General features: G+C 44.5%; 1 protein-coding gene across 3 annotated transcripts in view; it reads left to right on the forward strand.

Moving 5' to 3' along the window:
* The window catches only part of LOC138491599 (ubl carboxyl-terminal hydrolase 18-like), a 1,142,981-nt gene extending 1,121,072 nt beyond the window's left edge, over positions 1 to 21,909 (forward strand). For all 3 annotated transcript variants that reach the window (XM_069618206.1, XM_069618205.1, XM_069618204.1), the window contains exon 11: positions 21,634 to 21,909. In XM_069618206.1, the coding sequence (XP_069474307.1) occupies positions 21,634 to 21,698 (65 nt within the window). In that variant the 3' untranslated portion in view covers positions 21,699 to 21,909. The remainder of the gene's footprint in view (positions 1 to 21,633) is intronic.
* The last annotated feature ends 5,652 nt before the right edge of the window (positions 21,910 to 27,561 follow it).

Raw genomic sequence — 27,561 nt, forward strand, 5'->3', positions numbered from 1 at the left:
AGGTATCGTTAGTTGATTGGTATATTGTAATCTGGTCGGTCTGGTGGATTGAGATCTGCATAAGGTGTCAGATAGGTATGAGGGTGCTGAGAGGTTGATGCATTTATGAGTGGTTGTGAGAATTTTGAAGGAGATGCGGTCCTTGACTGGGAGCCAGTGAGCTGTTTTCCTGGCTTGTGTGATGTGGTCTCTTTTCGGTATGCTGAGGGCTGCTCTTAGAGCGTTGTTTTGAGTTGTTTGGAGTCTAGACAGGTTTTTTTTGGAGGTGCCGGCTAGGAGCGCATTACAGTAATCTAGTTTGGCTCCTATGGTTGCTCTAGCGATGGAGAGGCAGTTATCCTTAGTTAGGAATGGTTTTATTGCGTTGATGAGTTTAGTACTCAGTGCGGAGGCCTAGACTATGGCACTGACTTGTTTGTCCATAGATAGGGTAGCGTCTATGTGAACCCCCAGTATTTTGACTGAAGATAATACGGGATGACACAGTTATCTACGTTGAAATTGAGGTACAGCGGGTTGAGGTTGGAGAGTGTGGATTTCTGGCCTAGAATGAGATTTTCGGTCTTGTCCCCGTTCAGGCAGAGGCTGTTAGTAGCCATCCACGCTTGTATGGTGGAGTAGATTTGCTGTAGGGTAGTGGCGTCTTGATGATAATGCCGCGTCAGGGGAAGGAGAACCTGAGTGTCATCAGCGTAATTTGTGTATGTGATCCCAGGTATGTCCAGTTTATCAAAGAGAGGCTTGGTAAAAAGATCATAGAGCGTGGGGGCAGTACATGAGCCTTGTGGGACACTGCAGTGGATGATGCTGCATGAGCTCTGTTTGAGAACACTTTCACAGCTCTGTCCTCTAGGAAAGAGGTCACCCAAGATGCTGCGTCCTTAGACAAGTGCGCTGCATGCATCAGATGACTGGTAAGTGTGATGTGATCTACCAGATCAAACGCTGCTGGAAGGTCAAGGAGAAGGAGGAGAGCGGGCTTGCCTTTGTCAAGGATGTTAGTGATTTTGTTTTTTAGGTCTAGAAGGGCGGTTTCAGTTCCATGCCCCTTGCGGAGCCCAGATTGTCTTTTTCCTAGGATCGCGTTCGATTCAAGGTATAGTTGAATCTGTTTGTGGGCGGCCTTGTCTAGTATTTTCAGGAGGAATGGAACTGTTGTTATGGGTCGGTAGATATTGGAGTTAGCGGGATCTAGCGTTGTTTTTTTAAAAAGAGGGCGCACCCATGCCTCTTTAAGGCTGTCTGGGACTATGCCCGTTTTAAATGAAGCATTGATGAATGCCGTGAGAAGAGGGGCGAGCGGTTCTGCGCAGTCCTTGACGATTTTTGCGGGGCACACATCACCCTTACATTGTGAGGGTTTGAGGTATCTGAGGATGTCAATGACATCGGCTTCGGAGATCTCGGTGAATGCGAAATTGGGCATGTTGCTTGTCTTTACATTTGGTTGCGTCTGTACATGAGGGCTTTGCTTAGGTAAAGTTTTGTAGTGGTGAGATATCTTGTTTTGGAGGAGGTTTATTTTTGCAAGCATGGCTGATTGTATGCCTGTGCACCATGCTTCGTCTTTGACGATCTCATCAGGGCATGTGGGTGGTACAGTTCATTCTTTAAAGATACTGAAGAGTTCTTTAGAGTGAGAGTTGGCAGCGGAGATACGGTGGTTGTAGGCTTCAGATTTAGCAATGAAAATGGCTTCTTTGTATTTTTTGGCTATGGATTTGAAGTTATCTTTTGTGGTGTCACAAGGATTGCACTGCCAGTTTTTGAGCGCCTGGCGTTTGTCTATGCGTAGAGTCTGGAGTTCCTCTGTGAACCAGGAATTGGAGTGGAAGGATTTTTTCTCTTTTTTGTTTTCCAATAAGGCAACGGTGTTGACAGCCAAGGTAATTGTGTCTTTGAATATTTCTGCGAGGATGTTAGGGTCTGAGGAGAACGGGGGCAATAGGCATGGCAGATTAAGGTGTGCACTGATGTTGTCCGCAGTGAGTTTTTTGGCACTTCTGGCTAAGCTCGCTGGTGCTGTGGTAGGCACTTTAGTGCATATTGAGACTGGGATGTCGAATTGGAGAAAGTTGTGGTCTGTCCCAGGGAGGCTAATATTGGAAGTGATGGCTGTGTTACAATTATGGTCTATGATCCAATCTAGGATGCGTCCTTTTGCGTGAGTAGGCGATGTGATTTTTTTGCGAGAAGCCTAGGTCGTGGAGGTCTTTGGCTAGAGAGATAGCAGTTTTGTCCTTGGGGTCGTTGAATCCTAGGTTGAGGTCTCCTATAAGTAGTGATTTAGTGGATTTCTTAATATTGTTTTGTAGGAGGTGATTGACTTGACCTTTGAAATTGGCGGTGGGACCAGGTGGTCGGTATATAATATGAATATTTATTGTACTATTTGGTGAGAGTACTAGTTTGACTGATAGAATGTCAACATTCCCTTCCTCTTGGTGGGGTATGGTTCTGATAGATAGTGTTTCTTTGTGAATAAGGGCTACCCCTCCTCCTGATTTGGCAATCCTGTCTTGTCTAAGGATGGCATACCCTTGCGGTAGGGCTAGTGTGATGGCTGGGCCGGAAGCTTTGTTAAGCCAAGTCTCTGTGATAGCGAGTATGTCTAAGTCTTTGGTGGTTATTAAGTCATTTATTTCTAGGGCGTGGGCATTGAGAGAGTGTACATTGATTAAAGGGCACTTGTATAGCGTGGGGCACAGGTTCTTTATAGGTATGGTAGGAGAGTCTGACTTGGGTGCAGCGGTACGTTGAGTGTAGGAGTTGCCGCCAGGTGTGGTATGTGTTGGCTTAGTGCTGTGGCATATAGAGGTATTGTCGCGGTGGTGGTGTGTGTTCACTTTGACGGTGCGTGAGCTAAGTCAGCAGTTTCTGTGTGGTATGAGTGTAGGGATGGCATAGAAGTGGATGGGGAGGGTGCAGGATCTGAGTCTGACCAATCTCAGGCTGAAGTTAGGCACCAGTGTGACTGTTTTGTGGAGTGTGTGAAGGCTTGGGCAGGATGTCCATAGTGAGAGGACGACTGGAGGCGTTGTGATAGTGGTGGTTAAGCTCTAGGCTGGGGAGGTGAGGTGTGCTCATTTTAATGAGTAGCGCGCTTAATAGACATGCGTAGAAGGGCAGGGAGCACATGCTGTAGGTGAATTTGCTGTGCCGTTAGTATGTGGGCTCTAGAGGTAAGTACGTTGCTCATAGGCAGGGAGCATGTATCACAGAATGGGCTAAATGCAATTAACACAGGATGGACAGAATGGGCTAAATGCAATTAACACAGGATGGACAGAATGGGCAAAATGCAATTAACACAGGATGGACAGAATGGGCTAAATGCAATTAATACAGGATGGACAGAATGTGCCAAATGCAATTAACACAGGATGGACAGAATGGGCCAAATGCAATTAACACAGGATGGACAGAATAGGCTAAATGCAATTAACACCGGATGGGAGCATTTAGCACTGACTGTACTAGATGCAAATGTCCGAGGATGCGGTGATCGGGTTTTATGGTCAGCTTAGAGGACAAGCGGGGGTGACTTACGGTTATCGTGCCTTCAGTATTGATATGACTATGTGCATCGTAGTCCATAGGAGTCGTGGAGGTCAGGTGTAAGTGTCCATCTGTTAGTGCCTCCTCATGTTTGATTGTCCTAAATGTCTGCGCCAAACCTTTCCTTCTAACCTGTCAAGCCACACATATGTGTTCATTAGCATGGCTTCCAAACCATAAAGTACTACTGGGACAATGCTCTGTTTATACATTTGAATAATCCACTTCAGACTGTAACCAGACATTTTCTCGGCAAATAGTTTCATGGCCATAGTGCAATTTACTATCGCACATGAGGTAGACCCATACTATTATTTAAGGCCTGGACTCAGTGGGGGTGTCAAAAGTAGCACAAACAGAAAGCCGTCCTAGGCCCAGAATTTCTTTTGTCAAAGCAGGGTGGAAAATTATTTTAACATAGAGCACAGAGAACAGTCACAAGGCTAGAAACAAATAATCAAAACATCTATTTATTCATGACTAGCTTAACTACCTGGCTTCGCTGGGTTTTCAATTCTCAGATTTCTAAATCTCTGATTGGTAAATCTCACTTCAGTTTCTTCAGCAGTTTCATTGCTTTATTTTTTAGCAACACAAATTCTCAGATCAGTAAGTCTCGCTTGAGTTTCATCAGCAGTTTAATTCTTTCATTGTCCAGCAGGACTAATTCTCTTAACAGCAAGTCGTGTTTCAGTTTCTTCAGCAGTTTCGTTGTTTCGTTTTTTAGCAGCATGAATTTTCTGATTACTAAGTCTTGCTTCAGGCTCTTCAGCACTTTCATTGTTCTGTCTCAAAGCATGTTGAATTATATCAGCTTCTTGGTCTTGAGATCTTCCTTCTTCAGAATGTTGATCATGTTTCAGTTTTCAATGTTTTGTTTTGATTTGGGTGGCATTAAATCTTGCTCTCTTTTTTCGTGGCATTTCTGTAAAAATATATTTGTGGGATTAAAGCATTAATGAAAGGAGAGAATACAGAAGAATTATTTTTGTTAAACATGGAACCTGATACAAATCAAATGATTCAACCATGTCATCTTCTAATTGTAGCAAAATTCCATTTGATGGCATGAGGGTGAAATACCTGTCCTTTACAAAAGTTTGCAATATAAATTAATCAGATGTTGATAATGTTTCAGCTTCGATACGTGATGATGAACATTTTCTACAAATGAAAAAGCGTAATGCTGAAAAAAAAAGAAAAAAAAACATTAATTATCTCAGGAGCAGGATGACCTATTGAGCCAGAAATGGTTGCATTAATTCGGCAATTAAATAAAAAATATTCCATGCAAAATTCATGGCAGTTGCACAGGGTGAAATTGGCTATGTGGTATAAACACTGGGAGTCCCCCAGGGGACCGGCGATACCTAAATTGGCTTACTGTACTTGTTTGTCTTTCAGTATAGCAACTGAGCCCCTACTTTGTGGTGACACAACATTTGGGTCGAAGGAAAATGTTAGCTCTGAACTTCTGGAAGGTGATGTGGCCTGAGGAAGGGTGGGTCATGAAAAAGTATTGATGACCCACAGAGCTGAAACTATAGTTGGCAGTTGTTGAATGTATTATATGTTATATTGAACGAGATGTTCTATGAAATAAGCTCTTATGTATTGTAAATAGATTTATGTAGATGTTACATTGTTGTTTGCATGTAACATAGAGTAGTGGCACTTGGCACTAGGTTCATCGGTGCCGGGTGATAACAAGTTGTATAACCTCTTACTTTCAAATGTTTTGATACTATGTGTTTTTTATATGTATGAGGAGAGAATGTCTGGTGATTTACATGTGTGGTTAGATTGCATTGTATGCTTTTGAATTTTGGAAGTGGGTTAGAGAGAGTTGATACACAGATATATTTATTTCTGTTGAATATACTTGTCTGTATGATTAATGATATGTTATATATATATATATATATATATATATATAACAAAGTCATGTCTGTTTGTCAGTTTGTATGCAGCGTTCTTTGGGATGTACCTCCTCATAAACAGTGAAGTCTGGTGTCATGGCCACATTCAGTGAGGTACCTGTGCTTTTAACTCTCACTACCTTGTATGCAGCCACCAGGTCTATCTCCTAGCTAACTGCAGCCCTCTATGGAGGGGTCGAAACCCCTTTATACATCCATGAACCGCATGCATAACGCTCAGTCCACAGGTCGAAATAGATGTAAGAAATCCTCTCTGAGCACTCTATCAACAGCACCACTGTGCTCCACTCCTAGTGCTTTTCATGATCAGGTAGCGGCTGCTGTTACCTGTCTGTCCAAACTGAACCATTCAGTCACTTCGGAGACTTCCCAACTCCTAAGCCCATAACTCTCAAGTTATCGCTCTCTGCAACACACTGTGACATATTGCTACATTATACAGGGCGGCATGACCAGCCTCGAGTCTCGCTTACTCGTTTTATTACATATGTAGTATAACCAAGTGGACCAACCATCTGACCCCACTATACAAAGAGCAGCTATAGACTCATCCAGCCCCCGCGTGTTGGATTCCCAGGCGGGTTGTCTAGTCATCTTTATCGTATATTCATTCACTCTGCCTGACACACACAGCCCTTACAATTCCACCAGGTACTCCATGATTTTCCCAACATGCCCTGTGCTAAAAAGGAGATTCCAGTCAGTCCCATTCTAATTAGCCCAATCACTCGCGCCACTGCCGCACTGCCATCGGAGCACAGCCGGTGTGCTGTCTGCATCACACAGGGATTACTTACTGTTTGATCGGACTGACTCGCTTTCCCAAAGCTCAAAATAGTGAGCACACCGTTGTGTATCCTGCTAAAATGCATCACGGTGCATCTAGTGTGTATGTAAATACACCAGCCCATTCCCAGAAATGCAAGTAGGACTACCTTCCCACACACTCGTCTAGCCCAGGGAGGCCGTCTTGACCTAGTCTGTGCAATCAGCCTCCACATGGGATCAACTTCATATATAAATAGATCCTTGTCCCGTGGTAGGCAACATTTTCTCTTGTCAAAACTAATGACAGAGCCTGTACTGCCGTACCACCATAAAGTCACCAAGTTGCCCATGAGTACTACAGACAGCCTGGGTTACAGATCTATAGATACGTTGGCAGATGTGTGTTCCTATGGTGCAGACACAGGGGATCTGTCATCCCAACCTGGGGGTATCCAGCTGTGTCCGGGGTAGCTGAGGTGAACCTCCCTATACCTGGGATGCCAAAATCCAAAACTAAGGCAGCAGGACCCTGTATAGGGCCCCCAGTTAGCTCAGCTCCCTGTCCAAATCGATCAATTGAGAGGGTTTGCATTTGAACACGTTAATCATAACAAAGACAGACAAAAGAGACATGGTCTAATCTATCAGACTTGCCCAGTTCAGTTCTTTGTTAAGTCCCACACGGTGAGTTCCCAATCTTTGGATCCAGATCTGTTCCAAATGATCCAAACAATATAATCTACTAGCTGTCGGCACCCCCAATTGATCACTTTTTACAGTATCAACCACTACTCACCTGATGTCATCCAGTCCGTGATTGCATTCTCCAAAGTGTTGTACCATAGGTGCTGAGATGGTATTGGTTTTTATCCTACTCCGATGTTCCCCAATTCGTGTTGTGACTTACCGGGTTGTCATAACAACATACATCAGGTCACACAGTCGCGTTATGATGTAGACTACATTCTTTGAGTTGCAAGTAGTAAAGTTACTCAATGTGTATACGTCAATGTTTTTGTGGTGAACTTACATACTTCACAATTGCCACAGGGATGGTGCCCCTTGACGGGAACCGGTACTGTTTGTATTGCCATGTTGATGGTAGATTTCCACCTAGTTGGTCTAGATAATCCGCCAATGTTTTCTTAATAATCCTACGTATTGCATTGGTCATGGGTCAAAACATTGTGGTGCATAGCACTCTGTCCGTAGTATCGAGCTGATCTTTGGGTGTCAACAACAATTCTCTGTGTAAACTGGGCCCTTTTGGCCGCTTGTTTGATGACCTTCTGTGGATATGCCTGTTGATTAAGTCTCACTGTCAGTTCCTATGCTTTCAATTCAAAGTACTGTACAAATGTACAGTTCCTCCGGACCCTCCGGAACTGGCTGCAGGGCAAATTGTCCCTAAGGGCCCTAGGATTTTGACTGTCATATTATAGGAGGATGTTCTGATCCGTTGGTTTCCAGAATAAGTTGGTACATAGACTGCCATCCCTCTGACTGATATATAAATCAAGGAAAGGCAATGCGTCCCTACTCCTGTTCATGGTGAACACTAAATCCACATGACACGTGTTTAGCCAGCTAACAAATTTCACCAGGTCTGTCTCGGGCCCTGTGCATATGAACACAATGTCAATGTATATTGATCAGTAAGAAACAATGGCACTGAATGGATTCTCCTGGTACATATTTAGCTTCTCAAATTCAGCCATAAATAGATTGGATAAACTGGGAGCGAATGCCACCCCATAGCCGTCCCCTTCTTTTGTCTGAAGAGTTCGTTATTGAAAGTAAAGAAGTTGCTAGAGTGCTAGTTGCAATAAGGCAATTAGATAATTGGTGGGCATTCAGTGCGGCATAGGTTTGGGGTCTAATTTTTTTCGGACGACCGTCAGTGCTTCTCCCTGTGGAATATTAGTGTACACCGCACTTATATCTAAGGTAACTAACCATTGGACTGCTGGGTGAAAGCTGAGGCCTTCAAAGATGTTAATTGCTGCGGTGGTGTCCTTCACATAAGATCTAGTATGTGGCACAAATGGTTTAAAAAACAAATTGATATATTGACCCATAGGTTCCAATATTGACCCACATAGGGTCACAATCGGTCTACCTGGGGGGTCCATGGTTAATATGCACATCTTAGGTAAGGCATTAAATGCTGGAACCTTGCACTCTGCAGGTGTCAGAAAGTCAGCTTCTTTTCTCGTGAGGAAACCTTCTTCCTTCCCCATATCACATAGATCGTTGAGCTCACTCAGAATTTGATCTGCAGTATTAGATCGTATTTTGATGTAATGGTCCTCATTCAGTATGAGTGTCTGTACCATGTTGATATACACCTGCTTGTTCATTATTACGATCCCACCACCCTTAGCAGCAGGCTTGATTATACGTTTTCTGTTGCCAGCTAGCTGTTTCAGTGCCTGATTTTCCGCTTGCGTCATATTACTATAGTGGCTGCGATGGTCCCTCTCCTGATATACCTTAGCTAGATCTTTTACAACCATTCTTTCAAAGGTAATAACTTCTAGGGGGTGCGCAGAGTCGCCCGGGGTGAATGTTTATTTAGACTTAAACTTTGTAGCCTCGACCTCCTCTCTCATCTCACATCCTTGGAAGAAAGTTCTTAGTCTGACAGTCCTAAAGAATTTCTTCAATTCTAATTCATTCTGATTTGATGTAACGAACTGAGTGGGGACAAAACTCAGTCCTTTTTCTAATATGCTCTACTGTGCCTTATTCTCTGTTGTCCCTGCTAGATTGAAGATGGATATTTTTAGCAATGGTAATTCGGGTTCCTGGTGTCGAAGGAGTATACCACGCCGTGATATTGTTGGTTCTGTTAGTCCCCACCCCTCTTTGGGGGGGCGTCCACCTTGTGTGAAGCACCAACCTAAAAAGGTTTGTCCAGAAGTTGAAGTCTGTGCTTGTGGTTCCTGTGCGGGTCCTTCCTCATTGGAGGAACTATTTGTATCAGAGAAGGTGTGTCACATTTTTCTGGGTCTATTTTGGCCACTGAAGTTAGAATGATTTGTGTAGTTAGAGAGGTTTGTAATCTGGTATGGATATGTTCTTTATTTTGTAAAAAGACATATCTTTCTTCAATTTCAATCATTTTTTTCTAGGAGCTGAAGGCCTTGAATTCTTCTACCTCTTTGATAACCATCTCAAGTTTAGCTTTTACATCCACAATTACAGTATTTGTCAAAAAGGCCCGTTCATGTAACTCTGTTTCCTGTTGAATCTTATTGGACAGTCTCTCTGCGGTTTGGATGGTATGAAGCATAAGATCTCTACTACATTTTGTGACTATTTGACTGTATCCAATCAAATGGCAATGTACAGCTTTACAAGTTTTAGCCTCTATGATGGCCGTATATTTAATATCTGCCCTTGTGTGTAGTGCGAGGTATTTATAGACTGTGGTATTTTCAATAAAACCACCGATATTAGTGGTAAGCAGGCACTTCCCTCTCAAACTAGCCACTAACATCAAGTTTGTTTTATCAAAGTTGATTACCAATCCATTGTCTGCAGCATAATGCTGCAACTCCTGGATGGTTCTTCTCATACCAATCATGGTGTGGTCCAGAAGGATGAGATCATCGACGTACGAGAGCCAGGGGATGCTGTCCTTCCCAAGTCATGGTGGAAATCTTCGGACCTTGTTGAGGCTAGCAGGCAAGTCTGCCAGATACAAGTTAAATAGTGCTGGCACCAGCACGCAACTTTGCTTTAATCCACTATATGTTGGGATTTCTTTAGAGCAGGCACCAGCACTATCCAACCTAATCTGGATACTTGTATACTCATGAAACTGTCTCACTATGCAGAGCATATTTGGGAATAAACCCAATTTTTTCAATTTAGCCCACACCCTTTCCCGATCAATCATGTCAAAGGCTGATTGAAAGTCAACATATAGGAGATATAACGAAGGATTCCCTTTGGTATTTGCCTTCTTGATTAGTGTACTCATCAAGAGCAGGTTGTGGGTCATAGCCAGCCCTAAATTCTGTCTGTAGGGGCTTAAGATATTGTTCTGCCTTGTCCAGTCATTCAGAGTCTTCAAAATCATTTATGCAAACATTTTTCCAGGTACATCGAGCATGGACAACAAGCGATAATTTGTTGGATCTTTACGGGCATTAATATTGCTCGTCTCCATGATCTAGGAATTATTCCTTTCTCGCAAACCCGAAAAAACAGTAACCACAGTATTTCACTTCATATCAGCAGATTTTCAATAATAACTATGCTGGCCAGGCCGTCTGGGCCCGGAGCTCTTGATCTTTTAAATTTCGTAATCATTAATATGATTTCCTCCCTATCAAAAGAGGCTTCAAATGTTATACTCATATTGATGCGCTTTGCATTTGAGTTTGCTTTTGTCAAAAAATCTACCTAGGTAGCTTCCTAAATAGGGTTAGTAACAATGTTAGCTTTGGGTGTCTTGAGATCATTTAGCATGTTCCACAGCTGCCTAGTATTCGCCTTAATTAGTATGTTAATCATACTTTGGAAATGGGCATTTTTTATTGAAAGTCGCCGCCTTTTTATCCAATTCCTATATTTGCATTTCTCCCTCTTTTTGCAGAGCTGTGCTTCTATCAAGTCTGTGATCATATTTGTAATGCTCCTAATGGCTCGGTGCAGTGTCACTTTGGCCTCTCGTATTAGAGGATATTGGATTGAGTGTTTTCTGTTATGTTTAATATTTTCTCTAGATTAAGGTTTTTAAAGTTTCTTTCAGTTATGGCTGTTAGGTTACTGTGTGTTGTGGGTGTTCATCATCGGGAGTTGATTTTAAAAGGAATCATGAGGTGATACTGCCACACCACAGGATTTGGGGGACGGTAGTCACAAGTAGTTTCCTGCAGAACATTTTGTCGAAGCGTGGCTACGTTTACCATTTTATTTAGATGTAGGTTTTCTAAGTAAGCACTGAGGGTATAGCTGATGTTTTTTCTCTTCCTTGAACCATACGTTAAAAGTGTCCAGTATGAAGATATTCTCATATTCCACCACTAATTTGGCTCCTGCCTTTGCCATTTTTACTGTGAAGCTGGAATTCTAGGTAGGTGGTCTGTATAGAAGTAGGAAAGTTAATTTGTTGAAGGGGTGTAGAGTTGATGAGAAACAATTTGCATTCTTGTATGTCCGATGACATTGTTAATGAGATGGTGAAATGATTTTGGGCCACGGTAAGGCACCTCTCTTTCTGCTTGTATTAATGTTAAGGTCTTAGGTAGGGTTTTGTTTTAGTTAGTCTTTTTAGTTTTCTGATAGCCATATTTCTTTAATGGCATAATAAATAGTATGCTGATGCCTCCTTTGCTCAGAAGCTCAATGATTTACGTTTTTCTCTTTGACATTAATTGTACATTGATCAGGTTGCAGTTTATTTTGTTCTCTTTCGATGGTGTCTTAATGTTTAGTACATGGTGTGCAGTAAAGGTGTTTGTGGCTCTGGTATGTGGATATTGCGGGATGTGCTGATGTTTGCGGAAATCTAGACCACTGCAGCTTTTCATATACTCATATCCAGGGTATGTGAAAGAGAAGGATTTGTTTGTTAATCTAAGCAAATCACAAATCATGTTGATGGGGATATAAATGAAGACTGTTGTTTGATTTGCTGCCATTTAGTACAAGCAAACCAATTTAATAATTGGGAATACTTATTCGAAAATGTGAGAGAGCTGTCTTCTTAGTGCAATCGAGACAAAGAAATAAGGCTAAGTTTTTAAATTTTCAGAACAAATTGTGCCGTTGTAAGGGATTTAGAAGGCCAAATCAAGGGACCGGGGCACTCAACGGGGAGGCGGGAAAGGGTGAGTAAAGCGTCTCCATGAGAGGGACGAGAGCCGTGAAAGGAAAAGCAGAGAGAGGGAGAAAGAGAACAGCGAGAAGAAACGGGATAACAGAGAGAGAGAAAGACAGGAGAGGGGAAAGGAAGGAGAGAGCGACAACGCGAAAGAAAGGTTTACAGAGGAAAAGCAACAGAGATTGCTGGAAAAAAAAGGAATGGAGAGAAAACTAGCATGTGGCCGCAAAGAGGAAAACAGGATCCGAGCGGTTGCAACGCGCCGTCTGCCGGGAGTTCGAAAGCTAGAACCTCCCACCAACGGCCATGATAGAAAAGACTAGACCATCACCAGAAGACGGGTAAAGAACGTGATGGAACATTCTAATGGCGACTTAACTTCCACTTGTGCCATTTGCGCCAAGAGCCTGGGCGCATGACAGTATGCACCCTCTTGTGCCCAGGAAACCCAGGTTTACCTGGATGTGCTCCATGAAATGTACCTACCAAAGTGGGTTCATGGACAAAGGAAGCGGGTTCCCATGAGTCCTCCGACCGTGAGTACCCCTTCCAACTGACCAGGTATTCAAGTCGACCCCAGTGATCACGGGAATCGCATATTTGTGATACTTCGTGTTCGGCCTCTGATTCTCCCTGTAGGTGAGCAATATCAGGAATTGGCCCCCTAGAAACATCAGGCACAAAGGGTTTGAGAAGAGAGGAGTAAAAGACTGAGTGAATGCGGCTTAGATTAGGAGGCAGTTTCAATCTATAAGCCACATGGTTAATATTGGCAGAAATAGTGAAAGGACCCAAGAAGCGAGAGAAAGTTTAGAAGGGCGCACCCAGCAGAGCAGGAATTTAGTCGAAAGCCAGGCCTGTAAGTCAGAACATTCCTGTTGGTGTTGATCGGCTTGGGCTTTGTAAGCTTTTTGACTGGCTTCTAGGCTGAGTTTAGCAGATCGGTGGGCTTCCACAATCTTGGACAATGTGACTTCAATGGCAGGAACCTTGGTCGGCCCAAAGTGAGAAGGAAAGATGCTACGAGGATGGAGACCATAGTTGTAATCGAACGGAGAGATACCAATGGCGGAGTGTTTTGAGTTGTTATAAGCAAACTCGGCTGTGGGTAACAGGGGTACCCAGTCGTTCTGTTGTTGATTGACGTAGCATTGAAGGTATTGTTCCAGTGTTGCATTGAACCTTTCTGTTTGTCCAAAAGTTAGAAGTGTACTAGCTCCCTCTGCCTAAGAGGATCTTATCAGGAATACCATGAATTCTGAAAAATGTCTCAGACAAAGACTTCCGCCATGACTGCCGCAGTAGGAATCCCAGGAAGGGCAGAGAAGTGAGCCATTTTATTCAGTGAATCAACTGTAACCATGATACAAGTACAAGAACGGCACATGGGGAATTCCACGATGAAGTCTGTTGTAATATGGCTCCAAGGGCGAGATGGTAAAGGCCCTTGTACTAACAGACCAATGGGTCTTCCTGGGATGTTCTTACTCCTGGCATAGATGGGCATGCTCTTATATACTCCTTCACGTTCTTTCTTTGGTTGAGCGTCGGACAAGGTCAAGAGTGCCCGTCTGTCCTCGGTGGCCGGCAGTCTTGTTATCATGACACCCCTCCAGGATTATCCGACGGAGAGAGTCTGTGGGTATGAACAAACAGCGACCTCGAAACAAGAGACCTTCTTTCTCTTTTAAGCGGGTTGGCCGAATTGTTAGGGACAGCACCCCTTTCATAGACAGTAGCTTCCTTAACTTGCTGCAGGAATTAAATCAGGTGAGAGACTATCTTATTCCTGGTGAACAGTAATTCTGGCAGATGATTTACAGTGGTAGTGGACGAGCTCTTGCAAGAGAGATCGTTGGCCAAGGTGTTCTGACGTCCAGGCAGGTATGTGATGCGAAAGTCATTTGCACACCGAGCTTGGAGGGAGTTGACGCATTCCATAGATTGCAAGACTTGAAGGTTCTTGTGATCTGTCTGAATAAGAAACGGATGTGCCCAATCAATCCGTGATTTATGTTTCCTGAGCCAAGTGATGCCCAGGATAATCGGAAAGGGAGCCGCCCAAATGATGTTGAATCTGATGGATTCTGTGTGTTGCATGATAGTTTCCCAGGCAGCGGGGAAGTACTTCAGGGCATTCTCAAAGTACGTGTTTATCAGATCCACAATAGGCACATAGTCCCTTCTCTCTGCGTCGTCTTCGCTCTTCAGGAGTGAGTGGCAAGCGAGCAGCCCTTATCTGCATAGGTTCATCTCGAGGTGCAGATGGTGAGGAGGTGGGGACGGGTACCGGTCCGCTGAAAGACCAGCTTCCCCAATATCTTCTCCACTCATTGCATCTCTCTTGTAGCCGGTATTCAATCTGCAGGACTGTAGACAAAAGGTCTGGGAATGTAGGAGGTCTTGGTGAGCGTGCTAACTCATCCTTGATCTCATCTTTTAGTCCTCGGTGAAATATGTCGTATTGTGCTTGCTCTGGCCATCCTGCTTCAGATGCCAGATGGTTCTGTTTAAATTATGTTACTACCAGTGGGATTAGTTGCTACTATCCTTTCTTGACCATCTGACTTTTGTGGGTTTTAGCACAGCCGCACTCCCTGTTGGATTATAATGGACTATGTATAATGTGATTGGTGTGTCTATTCTCCTCCTTAGGTATCGGAGCAGGGGTTGGGTGGCCCCTTTTCCCTACCATCTATGTGAATTGGTCTGCTGGAGCTTCGGGTGTGGTACAGGGCCAGGGTGCTATGGATGAGTCTTGGTCTGTCTCTGTATTCAGTTTTCAGTGTGCTCCTCTTGTGGGTATCTCTCATTGTGTCGTATGGTATGTCGTGGAGTGCGTTCCTTAGATTCTGTTTCTATACAATTGTTTGGTTGGAGCCGGGATTGGTACCTTCATTCATCATTGTTTTATCAGTGTGTGTGTTCTCTGTTCTCTGTGGGTGGTCTTCTAGTTACGCAGTGAAGAGCCAGGATTTGAGCAGTTTCCTGAATAGTAGGTAGTTTCTTGTGTTCCGTATATCCTTCGGTAAGTCATTCCATTTTTTCGGTGCCTGGTGAGAGAAAGAGGATCCTCCAAGTTTTCTTCTGTTGTAGGTTTTCGGTTTCAGGCAGATGTTGTTGCTTGATCTGAGCGTTCTTGTTGGCTGGTGATTAAACAAGTTCACCATGATGTTAGCGATAAAGGGTAGGCAGTCATTCTTCTCATCGTCATAATGCTGTCAGAATCTGTGTTGCAACTGCCCAGTTAACAAACTTGCAAAGACATCTAAAGGGCAACACAGTCCTTCAACATAAGAACAGATTTAATTAGCTTCGCTCCCATCCATAATGCTTACAAAATCATTTACTTTACTTTATTTGCTTCATCTCCAACGGATTGAGTACTCATTCCAATGTTGATTGGATGGAACTGTTGTTGTTTGTATTAATCCCATGAGGAGAGTTTGTTTAGATTGTTGTGGGTGGTATGATGGCATTAGGGTCGGGTAAAACTGTCACTGAGTGATGATGCTTTTTTGCCCAAATAAGAAAACAAAATGCTCCAAGCACCAATCTGTTACGAAGGAAGCTTTGACCCAGTTTTATGATCCAGTAGCTTCAACCAGTGCAATCCTGCTATCCTGCATCTCCTGCACATAGCCAACCTAACAACGCCTTAGAAACTTTATTTATTCTTGAACAAGGAAAAATAAATTGCCACAAAATGAGGGCACGTATTGCGGCTACAGTACACAATACATTCATGTAATAGCAAAACATTTGTTTACATTAGCACCCCGGGTGACGCAGCCAACCAATCAGGTAGCTAGAAACGCGTGCTGACACTACCATTGAAAGCCTGCGTTGTATTCCGCCTGATGGCTGGCTCTGCCGCCCGTCATCTTCCCCTCACCCGAGCACGGCTTTAAAAAAAATCCCCCTCCGCCCCTCAATTCCACTTACCTCTTTGCTGCAGCCGCGAGTCCTGCCGCTGCAGCTAATCCCGTCCCCGCTCTGGCTGCCATGGAAATGGACGAGGGGCTCCATACAGAGCCCGGAGCTCCCAATCCATGGTGGCCATGTTGGTAGAGTATTTTCTCTCCGTGAACGGGACGCCGCTTCGCTCAGGCCCTTAACTTGGTCGGCAGGACGTTATCCACAGGGTGGGCCCGCCACCTTGGGGCATATAGCCTCATTATTTACTTGATCTTATTATCATTGACCACTCCTATTAACATATAATTTCCGATCTATATAATACGATTCTAACTGTATTTATAATATTTATAATTAATTCAGAGGGTATCAGCACTCGCTTCCTATATGATGATCTAAAGGAAAATGTGAGCGTAACTGCTCTGTTAGATGCCCAATGACTTGAGTTTTTACAGTATATTTATAGAGGCCTATAGAACGCATGCATAACATATTTTTAAATCAAACCTTTCAAAGGTTGTTGCACTGTATCATAAATGTATTTCATTACATTTTTTAAAAGGAATTTTAATAGGAAATCTAGCAAATGTTTTCCTTTTTATAACGTGATTTTGATATTGCATTTATTTTTTCAATGTTTACTGCTGTGCTGGTTTTCTAATAATTATTCTGAAATCGTATTGGGTATCAATGTGTACAACAATGGAACTAATACTTTTGTTCATGTTTTGGGGTAAATCCTTATCAGCAGCTGCCTCCCTCTGGAACAGCCTGCCCACGTCTCTTCGTCTTGAGCCGGTTCTCCTTAAGTTCCGGAAACTCAAGACCTACCTCTTCTCTTCCTCCTTCTCTCCCATAATAACCTGCTTTCTCCTCGCTTCTTTCCCTCCTCCCTTCTCTTCCCCAACCTGCTCAGTTAGCTGTCTGGTACCTGGTCCGCTTCCAGAACCTCACACGTCCCAGGCATCCCCGCCAGTCCTGCACTTGCCTCCAGGCCTCCGCACTCTGCCTGGCACTACGGCAATATGCTCCATGAGAGGGGCACGCACTCTGCACTTAACCCAGGCCCCTGCTGGACTGGGAGCACTTGTCCTCCTTCCCCTCCCTCGCCTTTCTGGTTATGCGCACCTGCACGTTCTTGACCTTGAAAGTCCTAGGCCTTGCAAGTCTGTCTGTCCGGTCCTCCCTCTGTTCTCCCCTGCCTATCTTAGGCGGGCTTGAAATACTCATGCAGAGGCGCATTGGATGACCAACTACCAAGCAGCCTGTAATGTTGCCAGGCCAGTACTGTAGTTTATTGATCTGTATGCTCCTCTACCCTCACACTTTGTCAAGCACTTCACTAGTATATATGCCTCTGACCTAGTATGCTAGCTATTGTTGTAAATCATTCAGAATCTTCAAGGCCTAAGAATGACAAATGTATTCCCTTGTTCCCTTCCCGCTTTGAAGCACTTCACTTGTTTATAAGCGCTCTACAAATAAACAATTACAATTTACAATTACAATCAGTGCTTAATTTGTGCCGGTGGTAGGCGGTGGGGGCCACCGGAACTCTTTTTTGGGGACCGGAACATCATTGTTCACACTTTAAGCTTTAACTAGTTTCATCATGATCAATAAATCATTCACTGCTCTCCTTGCAGAGACATGGCTGGCTCCTGGCTGACTGGGCCTACAGAGTTCAACACAACAGCCAACAGCCAATGAAAACCAACATTCTGTTGTTACTATGCAGTATCTGATACATTCTATAGTAACACAGAATGTACAGTTTTCATTGGCTGTGTTGTTAACTTGTTGACTCCAGGCTCCAGCCAGTGAAATTACATGATGACGTGAGTGTGTGGGGGTGGGTGAGTCACGTGGGTCTCTGTTGTTGAGCAGAGGCAGGATTCACTTAAGGCGTGGCGTGAGGTGAGGCCAGGCCGGTGATCAGACTCGTGTTCCGTTCTTCCGTGTGCTCGCTTCCGCGGCCCGGCCTACTTCAGTGAGTTCCTCAGGGGCGGGCAACGGGCAGGCCACGCTTGCTGAACAACGCGGGCCGGCGCCGTAAAGAAAAAGGTAAGTGAAGCAAGTGAAACTTTTACTGTTTGTCTTTTTTTTTTTACACTATCTGTTGTTTGTTTGTTCGTGTTCGGCAGTTCGGGCCCGCCTGCTGCGTCCACCCGCCGCCGTGAAATGTACATGATTGCTCTGTCAATTGACATCATGACATCCACGGCGGTGGGCGGCGTGCCGTGCGCGAAACAAATGCCACCATGCGCCATCGGCCCGACTGCGAGTGTGCGACCTACCCGCCCCCCCGCACCGCACCCTCAACTCTTACTACGATCCACCATGATGCGGCCGCATTGCATTTGCAGCAGTGCCACACTGCCGCCCCACGGCCCCGTGGGCGCTGCGCCTGCTCTGCAGCTGCCGGGCTAGGCTGGCTGGCTCAGCGGCCCGATGCCGACTCAGCAGCAGGCTGCGGGGCGGCGGCAATGCGAGCAGCGGCGGCACTGGCTAATGGGATAATCTGCATGATGCAGTCAGATGAGATCCAATAGCCAGTGCGGCCGATGTCCAGCCCCGCAGCCTGAGTGCGGAAAGCACCCCGCCTCTGCGGCAGCCTTGGTCGGACTCGGAGTTCGGACGACCAAGGCTGCCAGTGCCTGCTTACCTGCGGCGAATGCGGACACGGTCCATGGGCCATGGTGGCCCACTGTCAGTGTGCCATGGCCCATGGGTGACCTTGTCCTGACACTAGTGCTGCCCCCCGCTGGATGTGCTCAGGGGGCCTGACAACTGGTGGCACTGTACACATTGTGCCACAATGGAATCTCAGTCCATAATAAGGGAATCAGAGACCTTGCAGTAGGGCCATTGCTCTGCATTGTCTGTCCATACTCTAGGAATTGAGTCACACTGCGTTTGAGCAGTCTGGCTCACAGTACATAGACAACCACCATTTTTGATTTCACAATGGAACCCAACTCTCGTCATCTCACCTTCACTTTTTTATCTGGAAAAGGTCTGTGATTTATTTCTTTATGTAGGTAGATCATGAGTGCATGTTCCTGAGCAGGGTTGGATACGGAAGAGTTCAATGATGTGGAGAAAGAGCCAGAAGCAGTTTGTACTTTACTATTTATCAGTGGCTTCCCTAATAAAGACACGACATTGCCATGTTGCATCATGTTGTTTAAAGCGTTTACGCCAACTTTAAGTGGCACCTTTATAGGTACAGAGTTTTTGCTGTGTACATTGTACATGATTCTCTTCAAGAATCAGAACTAGGGCCCCGAGAGTTTACCTTGAATGAGTCTGCTTCCAGTCTCCTCTAGATGCCAGCTACTGCACTCACTAGCACTCTGTGCAGTTACCGGGTAGAAAAGCTTTCCGGCTGACTTCCTGGTACGACGCACAAAACAGACTGGGGTTTGTAACAATGCTGTGCAGCTCAACGAGCTATGCTGGCAACTGCACTCACCCAGCACTCTGTGAAGCCGCCGGGTAGAAAAAGGATGGGTAGTTGGACAGGGGTCAGAGAAGCAACGGTCACGGTGACATGGGCAGATGTTAGTAGGGGAGTGGTGGGGGTGAGGGGGCGCGACTTGCCATGATCTGCGGCAGCAGAATGGGGAGAAGGAGAGAGTGCGCACAGATTTGGGGCATGGGGAAGGAAGGGAAGGAGGTAAAATGGAGTCTTCAGTGTTTGGCTATTAAGGGATCTTGAAAGGCAGCAAGACCAGGGAGTAAACCCCTGATTGGTTGAGGCCCTGAATGGCATTAGAGGCCTGGTGCTAACTGGGCATAATGCAATCAGACTTGTTTGCAGCGTGTGAGGAGTAAAACAAAGGGTAAAAGTGATTTTGCCTGTTTCTACTTTTGCCCACTTCATTGTTTAGTTGAAATCTGCGTGCAGGGGACCCAGCAGCACATAAGGGCTACCATTGAAGGTCTGCTGCTGCATCCAATTAACATCCTTCTTACAAAAGGACCCCCGGAAGGCTGCACGGTTACAGCTGGAGTCCAGATCCCCACACTATCTTCACCAAGATTGTTTCCCGTTTTCTCTGTTTCAACCCCTCCCCATCGCTCCAAACATATATGTCTTGCTGTCAGTCTCCCTCATTCTCTGTCTCTTTATGCCTTGTCCCAAATCTTCCTCCCTCTCCCATTCTCACACTCAAACTCCACCTCTTTCTGTCTGCCCCCTTCTCTCACGCTTCAGCTCCCCTCTCAAGCTCCGTACCTCTCTCCTGCCCTATCTATTCCATTATTCTTCCTTTTCAACGCTGTATGCCCCTGTCTCTTGTTCCTAATAGTCTTTCTTGATTTACTCCTAATCGTGTCTGCTTTTCCATTCTTTCTCCCTCTCTCTGCCCCCTCTGTGTGTCTCTCTCCCTTTCAATATATATATATATATATATATATATGTGTATCTGCTTGTGTGTGTGACCACACAAGCGTGTACCTACACATAATTTCCTCTCTCCCATCTAACGAGTGTGGTCTAGAACTTAGAAGTGTGTTCAAATGCACTCTTTTGCCTCTGGGGTTGCCGGAATGCTTGAATCACTACGCCTACCATAACGAGTGTTTTCCAACTTTAAAGCATTATACTTTTTCAACCCATGTGTGCCCTTCCCCATCCATCCCACTACTAGCCTGTGCCAGCAGTTGCTGCAGCGTCAAACATGTGACATGGAGCAGCAGCAGTGAGAGGGGCTGCTGGTGGGCCGATCTAGGTAGGTCTAGCACTGAACTGGCGCGGGGCGCATGTTCACACTGCGGGGCGGCGCTGGCAGCGCGTCCGCACTGCGGGGCGGCGCCGCACCCGGCATTATGGGGCCAATATTGTTTGGGCACTGGCACTTATTATTTTACAAATTAAGCACTGATTACAATTATAATTGCAGCTGATATGGGGTCTGTAATGAATATTTGATTATGAAATTAAGTGCTGTTTTATGACCTTCTGTTTCCCTAAATAAAACTATATTGGCTGACTGAGGTGAAAATGTGAAACCAAAAAAAGAAAAGGGTTTTTCATATTTTGACTTCCCGTGTCAAGTTGAACTTCCAGGCACTTGTGCCTGATGATTTGCTCTTCATTTTGAATCTGTTCCATTTGCTTTTTCATATTGCACCTGTCGCATATGGGACTCCTTGTGAATCTTCATTAATATGCAATTTGCATGTGGTTGCAGGTGGAAACAGCACATTCATTTGCATATGAATTTATTTGCCTCTCGTGGCCCATGTTTTTAATTTTGAAATGTACAGAATTATTTCTTCAGTATATTTTGCCAGACCTTTGGCAATTTTCTTTTGGAAAATGTGTTTTTCAATGAAATTCATATCTCATGTGCAGGCAAGTGCAATAGTAAGCAAAAGAAAAAACCTGCATGTATTATGTTTCGTGCAAACAGCCAACAGGACCAGGGAGGGTGTAAATAGGGACGGTCCTGAGGTATGTGGCATGGACAAGATAAGGAATGTGCCAGTAATAAAGCAAACCTATGCATTATAAATGTAGTGTGTTTTCTTAAAATTTTTCCAGGTGTGTCAATTTGCAAACTTGCTTCCCTGTACACTAAGTGTTTCTTGTTTTTCTCCCTTTAGTGTTTCTGGAAAAAGAACACTTGTCACGAGAGCTACAGAGCAGGATTTTACGCATTTCTAAATGATCTGGCATAAGACATGTCTAGGTGTCTGTGAGCGACACTTAGTGCATGCGTGGCATCTCCCATGCCTGGATTCGGCCCCTCTCCTCTTCTATCACCCGATTGTATAAAGTAACTCATCTCCTGAGTAGTGTGAGCTGTGAAGACGTTTCCGGGACACTGTTTCATTCGAAAATGGATTTCTACTTAATAAAGCCTCATAGTTGAGATACCAGTGTTAGTCATTGGTATTATGTGTGTGCTACGATGAAGAAGATGAAAGCTTCATGCAGCTGGGGATAAAGTACTGCAGCATTTGAGGCGGCTCCTTGATTTTGGAAGCCATCTGTGTGCCTCCAGTCATGCATGATTCTAAGGTGGTATGGATCGAAGTGGATGATGAATTGCACTGAGCCTATCAATCTATTTTTTACTGTGTGATCAAGGAAAGTACGATTGAACGGTTAATATTACGACCCTAATAAGCGGAATTATAAATGGTTAACTATCAACTACAGGGATATATTTCACCAAGGGGTACCGAATGGCATCTGATAGACGACAAGAGTAAAGTTAGACTTGTCTGATGATACTCAGACCCTAAGGAAAAATACAGCCTGTAGTTGAAAGCTACCCATGTATCATTTTATGTTGTGTGTAGTTAATGTTATCATTTTTCCACTCACTCCATGGTCCCCATGGACAGAGGCGTTGCTAGGGGGTGGCTAAGGGGGCTATAGCCCCTGGTGTTTTGGTTGTAGCTCCGGATAGAATCTCAGGAGCTACAACCAAAAGGCTAGCTAGCCCCGAGTCCCGCCAGTCCTGACATTAGTGTAGCCCCGGATCTTTTCCAGACCTAGCAACACCCCATGGACAAACATTGCAAGTGGTGAAGAGGGGAGGCATGATGGGAACCACACATATATGTGATTGGAGTTTTGGCCTTTCTTTGCTTCCCTGAAGTCTGAGGAAACCCGGGAGATACGAGAATGCTATATCCTCCTGTTGTGACATCCCATCAGTTGTTTATGGATTCCATACTCCACTGCTGTAAAGTCACAGCAGGAGGGTGCACAATTTTCAAAAGGAAATAGATCGACAAAGGTTCGATGGGCAGAATCTTAAATCCGCTCCTGGGTAGCAACATTATCCAGCTCCCTGGCCCTGTCTTTTGGAAGCGAGGAGCTAGTACACAACATTCCACACAACTTTTATGTAAGATGCAAACTATAACTTTTAGGCAATAAGATATTACCCTTTATATATTTAATATCTTCTTGATGTGCCCTAATTGTCACTTATGCACAGTTCTAAACACCCAGAGTTAATGTAACACAGGAGTGTTTGTAGGGAAACAGAAGTCAAAAGTAGCTCCTAGTAGCTGTTGGTGTCAAGCTTATCAGACACTTCTAGGGTACAACAAAGAGCTATATTTCGAACCCTGCGAATATACAATGATAGGTTTCTATGGGGAGCCTTACACAACACATCTATCCTGGTGTCTGCAAGAATATTAGATAGGAAACTGGTCCTAGTCAACTGCAATAAAAAAACAATTAGAAGATTCATCATAAGCATTAAGGAGGTGCCATAAGGCCCCCCCCCCCCCAAGAAGGTCTACTGCTCAAACTCTGCAACACAGGCCATAAGAAGCTCGTATTGTCAGGAAGAAAAAGGGGACACAAAAAAAAATGCATTATCGAATCAACTACATTAGTACAGAAAGAACAACAGCTAGACCTAATTGAATCTCATTTCGAAAGCGAGTTAACCAAATTTAAACCCAAGCAATTATATTTTAATTTAGAAATTAAGGCATAATGTTTAGCAGGAGGCGACCATTGCAAGTAAGTCTGTTTACTTGAATGAAAGGATATGACATCATGCAGTTTGTTAATCAATTTACTCAATTCACCTGCTGCTTTTGCTAGTGAATAAGAATGCAGAAGGTCAGACCTACATTCCTGAATGGCTGATGTTTTGTAATACGAATTAAGAATTGAATCTATAAAATCTAAGAAGGGGCTGACTTTTACCTTTTGTCTTATGTGCATCATCTAACGGCCTGTTCAAGTGTAATGCTATTTCTTTAATTACATTCACAATCCGCCTAAATCAGGTATTCAAATCTCCGGTCCACCAAGTGACTTGCACACCTGGATTAGCACCATGATGCTTGTCTGATTGCCATTTTGTATGCCAAAATAAGTGTTGCTTTCATATTGATGGGGATTGCCAGCAGAGCCAACTGGTTTGTTGCCCATTAGTAGACAGTTGTAACTCCTTACTTCAGAGCAGAAAGATTCCCATGGAAACAAACTGTGCATTTGGTAGGATGGGAAACATGAGGCAGAGATTAGAGTCATAGCAATGAAATAAAAAAATAAGCAATTATTTAAAAGGGGGCATGAAACCAAAAATAGTCTTTAAGAAATCTTCTTTACTTTGGTCACGGTAAAGATAGGGGATTTGATCTGTCTCGCGGGCCCAAGGTAAGGCCATGTAGTCAGGTTAGATAAGGTGCCAGGGAATGGAACCTAGTCCACTAGATCAACCTCCGTAGTCCTTGCTGTTGCATGACAGTACCAAACAAGTCTTTTGGGTGCTTTCCTCAGCATCAACAGGTTGATTCCATGTCCTTGAGTCGGCTAGACTGTGCGCTGTCACATAAGCTATGTCCTTGAAGCAGACCGGTTTGATCAGCATTTCAACAGTGAGAATTGGCATACGATTGATCATGTGACAGTCCGTTGCATGGGAACCTACTAGTTACTCTGTCAGTTTGAGGCTGACTTGATGGCTCCATCACTTGATTTGTATCTTCTTAGGGACGGCTGATCAACAGCAGCAGCCAGAAATGGCCCTTCCTTAAAGGGGTCATTTTCCAACAATCCCCCTAAACTGCAGTTCTCTTCTGCTTTTCACTGTCAGGTGCAATGTCTCCCTGTGGGTCACTGGATGTCCTGGATCTCTGGCTCTAAGCAGCAGGCAAGCTTTCTAATTCCTCCAGCAAGTGTTCCTTGTACTCCCCAGCAATGTTAAGGAAGGGGTCTCCCTCACTTTCTCTTGTAGGGGAGAATCCTAACTCTTCCCTTGTTACCACAATTTTATTATACCACAGAATCTTTGGCTAAGCATCAACAGGCTTTGTACTGTGTGAAACACACACAATGTCCCTGTAACACTGGGAACCATAAATTGAACAGGCTCTAGACGTAATAAAAACCATCACACATGCTCACAGTTATGCACTTGAAGAATTCAAACTTGTTAGTAAGAAAACAAACACTTCCATTTGTATACGTTATAGGTATAGATAAGATAACGAAATACATGTCCAACACAGGCAATTCTTTCTTGTTGTGCTGCGAAACCCTAACCAGCATTCATTAGCAATGAATACAGGCCGACATGGAGCTTTGTAACCATTAGTTATAGCTCCACCCTTGTCAAATACTAGGTTTGTGATGAGAGTAGGAGACTATGAACCCTTCAGCATACTAGAAAAAGGCCCCAACTACTAAATTTAGATTCCGGATACTTCACCAGTCCCTCGGGACATCAGAGACAGAGAAGATGTGTCTTCTGTGTCAGTTTGACACCGGGCAATATTATCCCGCAGAAGGATCCCACTGATATGAAGAGAATCCTGGGTGATGTATGCTCCCTTTTTGTGACTCCTGCAAACTCAGACCCTCTGGGATGCCTTCAGCTTAACCTTGGTCCTTGTAGTTGCGAGGAACTCTGCCCGTCTGTCAGGACACCACCTCATGGATCACCCTGTGCCACTCTGTCTCTCTCTTAGCTTCCAGAGATAGTGTCTGCTCACAGCCAGCAGCCCCAAGGCTCCAGCCTCTCGATCTGGCCAGAAGCCTTATACTCAGGAGCAGCACAGCTAACAATCCAGTTTCAAGTTTTCTCACTCGATGAAATCAAAAGCGGCAGCAAAGTTCTTCACTCACCCCCTCCAAGGCCCAGCCCATGTGGCATGAGCCAGAAAGAGAATTCTCCTTCTCTTTTCTTAGCAAAATTCACAGTGGATTTTTCCTTTGTCAGCTCCCCCTTCAAAGTTCTTTAGCTTGGCAAAAAACACAGATCTTGCTCAACACCCTAGGTCTTGTAAAAGCCAAAAGGCCCCTCCTTGCTTTTCCCAGCACCTTTTAAACACTTTTCCACAACCCAGCCTCCTTCCAGATGGCTCCTATGGATTTTTACATTTTTCCCTCCTATCCTGCTGTCACCTGTCACCACCCCTCATAATTTCTAGCTCCTTTCATGAAGTCACTTCCAATTTCATCACATGCCAGAATCCTTGAGCCCTTTTCAGCACCTTTTAGCATCCATCACCCCCTGCCGGTTCAACTCACGTCCCCTGGCTCCTGAAAACATTTAAGCAGCTTTCCAGCTCATCGTCTCTTCCGGCAGCCCAGAGGAAAGTGAAACATTCTCCCGTCCTTCCTTTCTGCGCCTGCTTTGTATGAACAAAAACATGCTCTTGTCAAGGCCTATCACTGTGCGCCCTCAATTTCACCTCGCAATCGCTGCTATTCAATTTTCTCTTTATTTTCTGAACCTAGCAAATCACTGCAATGCTGTTTCTTCATGCACCTGCTGCAATGTTAGTACTACTAGGGCCTACAACTCCAGCCCCCTTGGTTTACCCCCAATACTACATGTTAGAACTTATATACTAAATTACACACAGAATATACTGCACCAGCTATTAGCTCTCAACCTCCCTACACTCTCTTCAGGGCCTTGGCAGGAGGCTTCACAAATTAACAAACCGAGTAGTCTTTCCTACTCCATATATACACAAATCCTGGTGGGGTGTTGGTGGGAGCCGAAGCCTCTCTGCAGGGCTTAATGGAAACATCGCCTGGATGGAGTTTTATCTTTTGTAGAAGTCCCAGCTTACTTTGCTTCTGGCTGAGTTGCTGGATGGCAGATGCTCAGTATGCTAGGAAATCCAAAATGAAGATGGTGAAAGTGAATTGTACTACCCGTCAGCTCCCAGTCTGCCTTAACTATTCCCATGACCTGTCTCTTCAAGAGCAAAGAGGCTCTGGCTACATTCACTTGCTACTTGCCTTAATACCCTGGTGATGTGTGCACTTTCTGAGAGTCTGTTCTCCCCTCCACTCAACTCCTTCTTCACCCCTAGTTGGGGTGTTACTGTGCTGCATGGTGTGACAAAGGACCTACCTGGATTGAGCTGAAGGTAAGTGGTACCAATTCTGAGAGAGTGAACTGTTTTCTTAGTTCCCTGTACCTTGCCTCAGCACCAATCATTGAAAAGCAAGGTTAGCACATATCACAGCAGAAGGATCAAAATAAAAGTTCTCAAGCTTCAAGATCTGTTACTTAACAACAAACAGTGCTTTGGGAATAGATTGAACAGAAGTAATGTTGTGGGAAATCAAATGCAAAGAAATTTGACTCCCTCTCCGCTTTGGTCTCTGCCATTAGGCGGTCAAAGAAAGTCATTCATTGACTTTTGGGGGTTAGGGATGCCAGCACTTCTTTCTTCGCTCTTAAAGTTGAAGTGGTGGCTTTTGTAGAAATTGTAAGGATGACGTTCTTCTGTTGTTGTGTGTCCGGCACCACCCCTGGTGATCTGGGTTTCCTGAATATGGGCCAAGCATTGGACTTTTGAGGACCCTAGCAAAAATCACATTGGTCCCTTGGACTGTCAAGCTTAACTCTGATGTTTAAGGATGCATACACTGATATTCTGTATGAATGCTTGGGTGTAAACCACCTCCTTATCTTATTGCCTATGGTCATGGGCACCTCGTTCTCCTCTGCCACCTCATGAGCTTCTGTCCTCCTTTCCTCATCAATGCCACACCATGCTCTGCTCTTCTCCTCCATCCTAGACTTCTCG

Source organism: Ambystoma mexicanum, chromosome 10 (genome assembly GCF_040938575.1).
Source record: "Ambystoma mexicanum isolate Mex_15411 chromosome 10, UKY_AmexF1_1, whole genome shotgun sequence".
NCBI lineage: Eukaryota > Metazoa > Chordata > Amphibia > Caudata > Ambystomatidae > Ambystoma > Ambystoma mexicanum.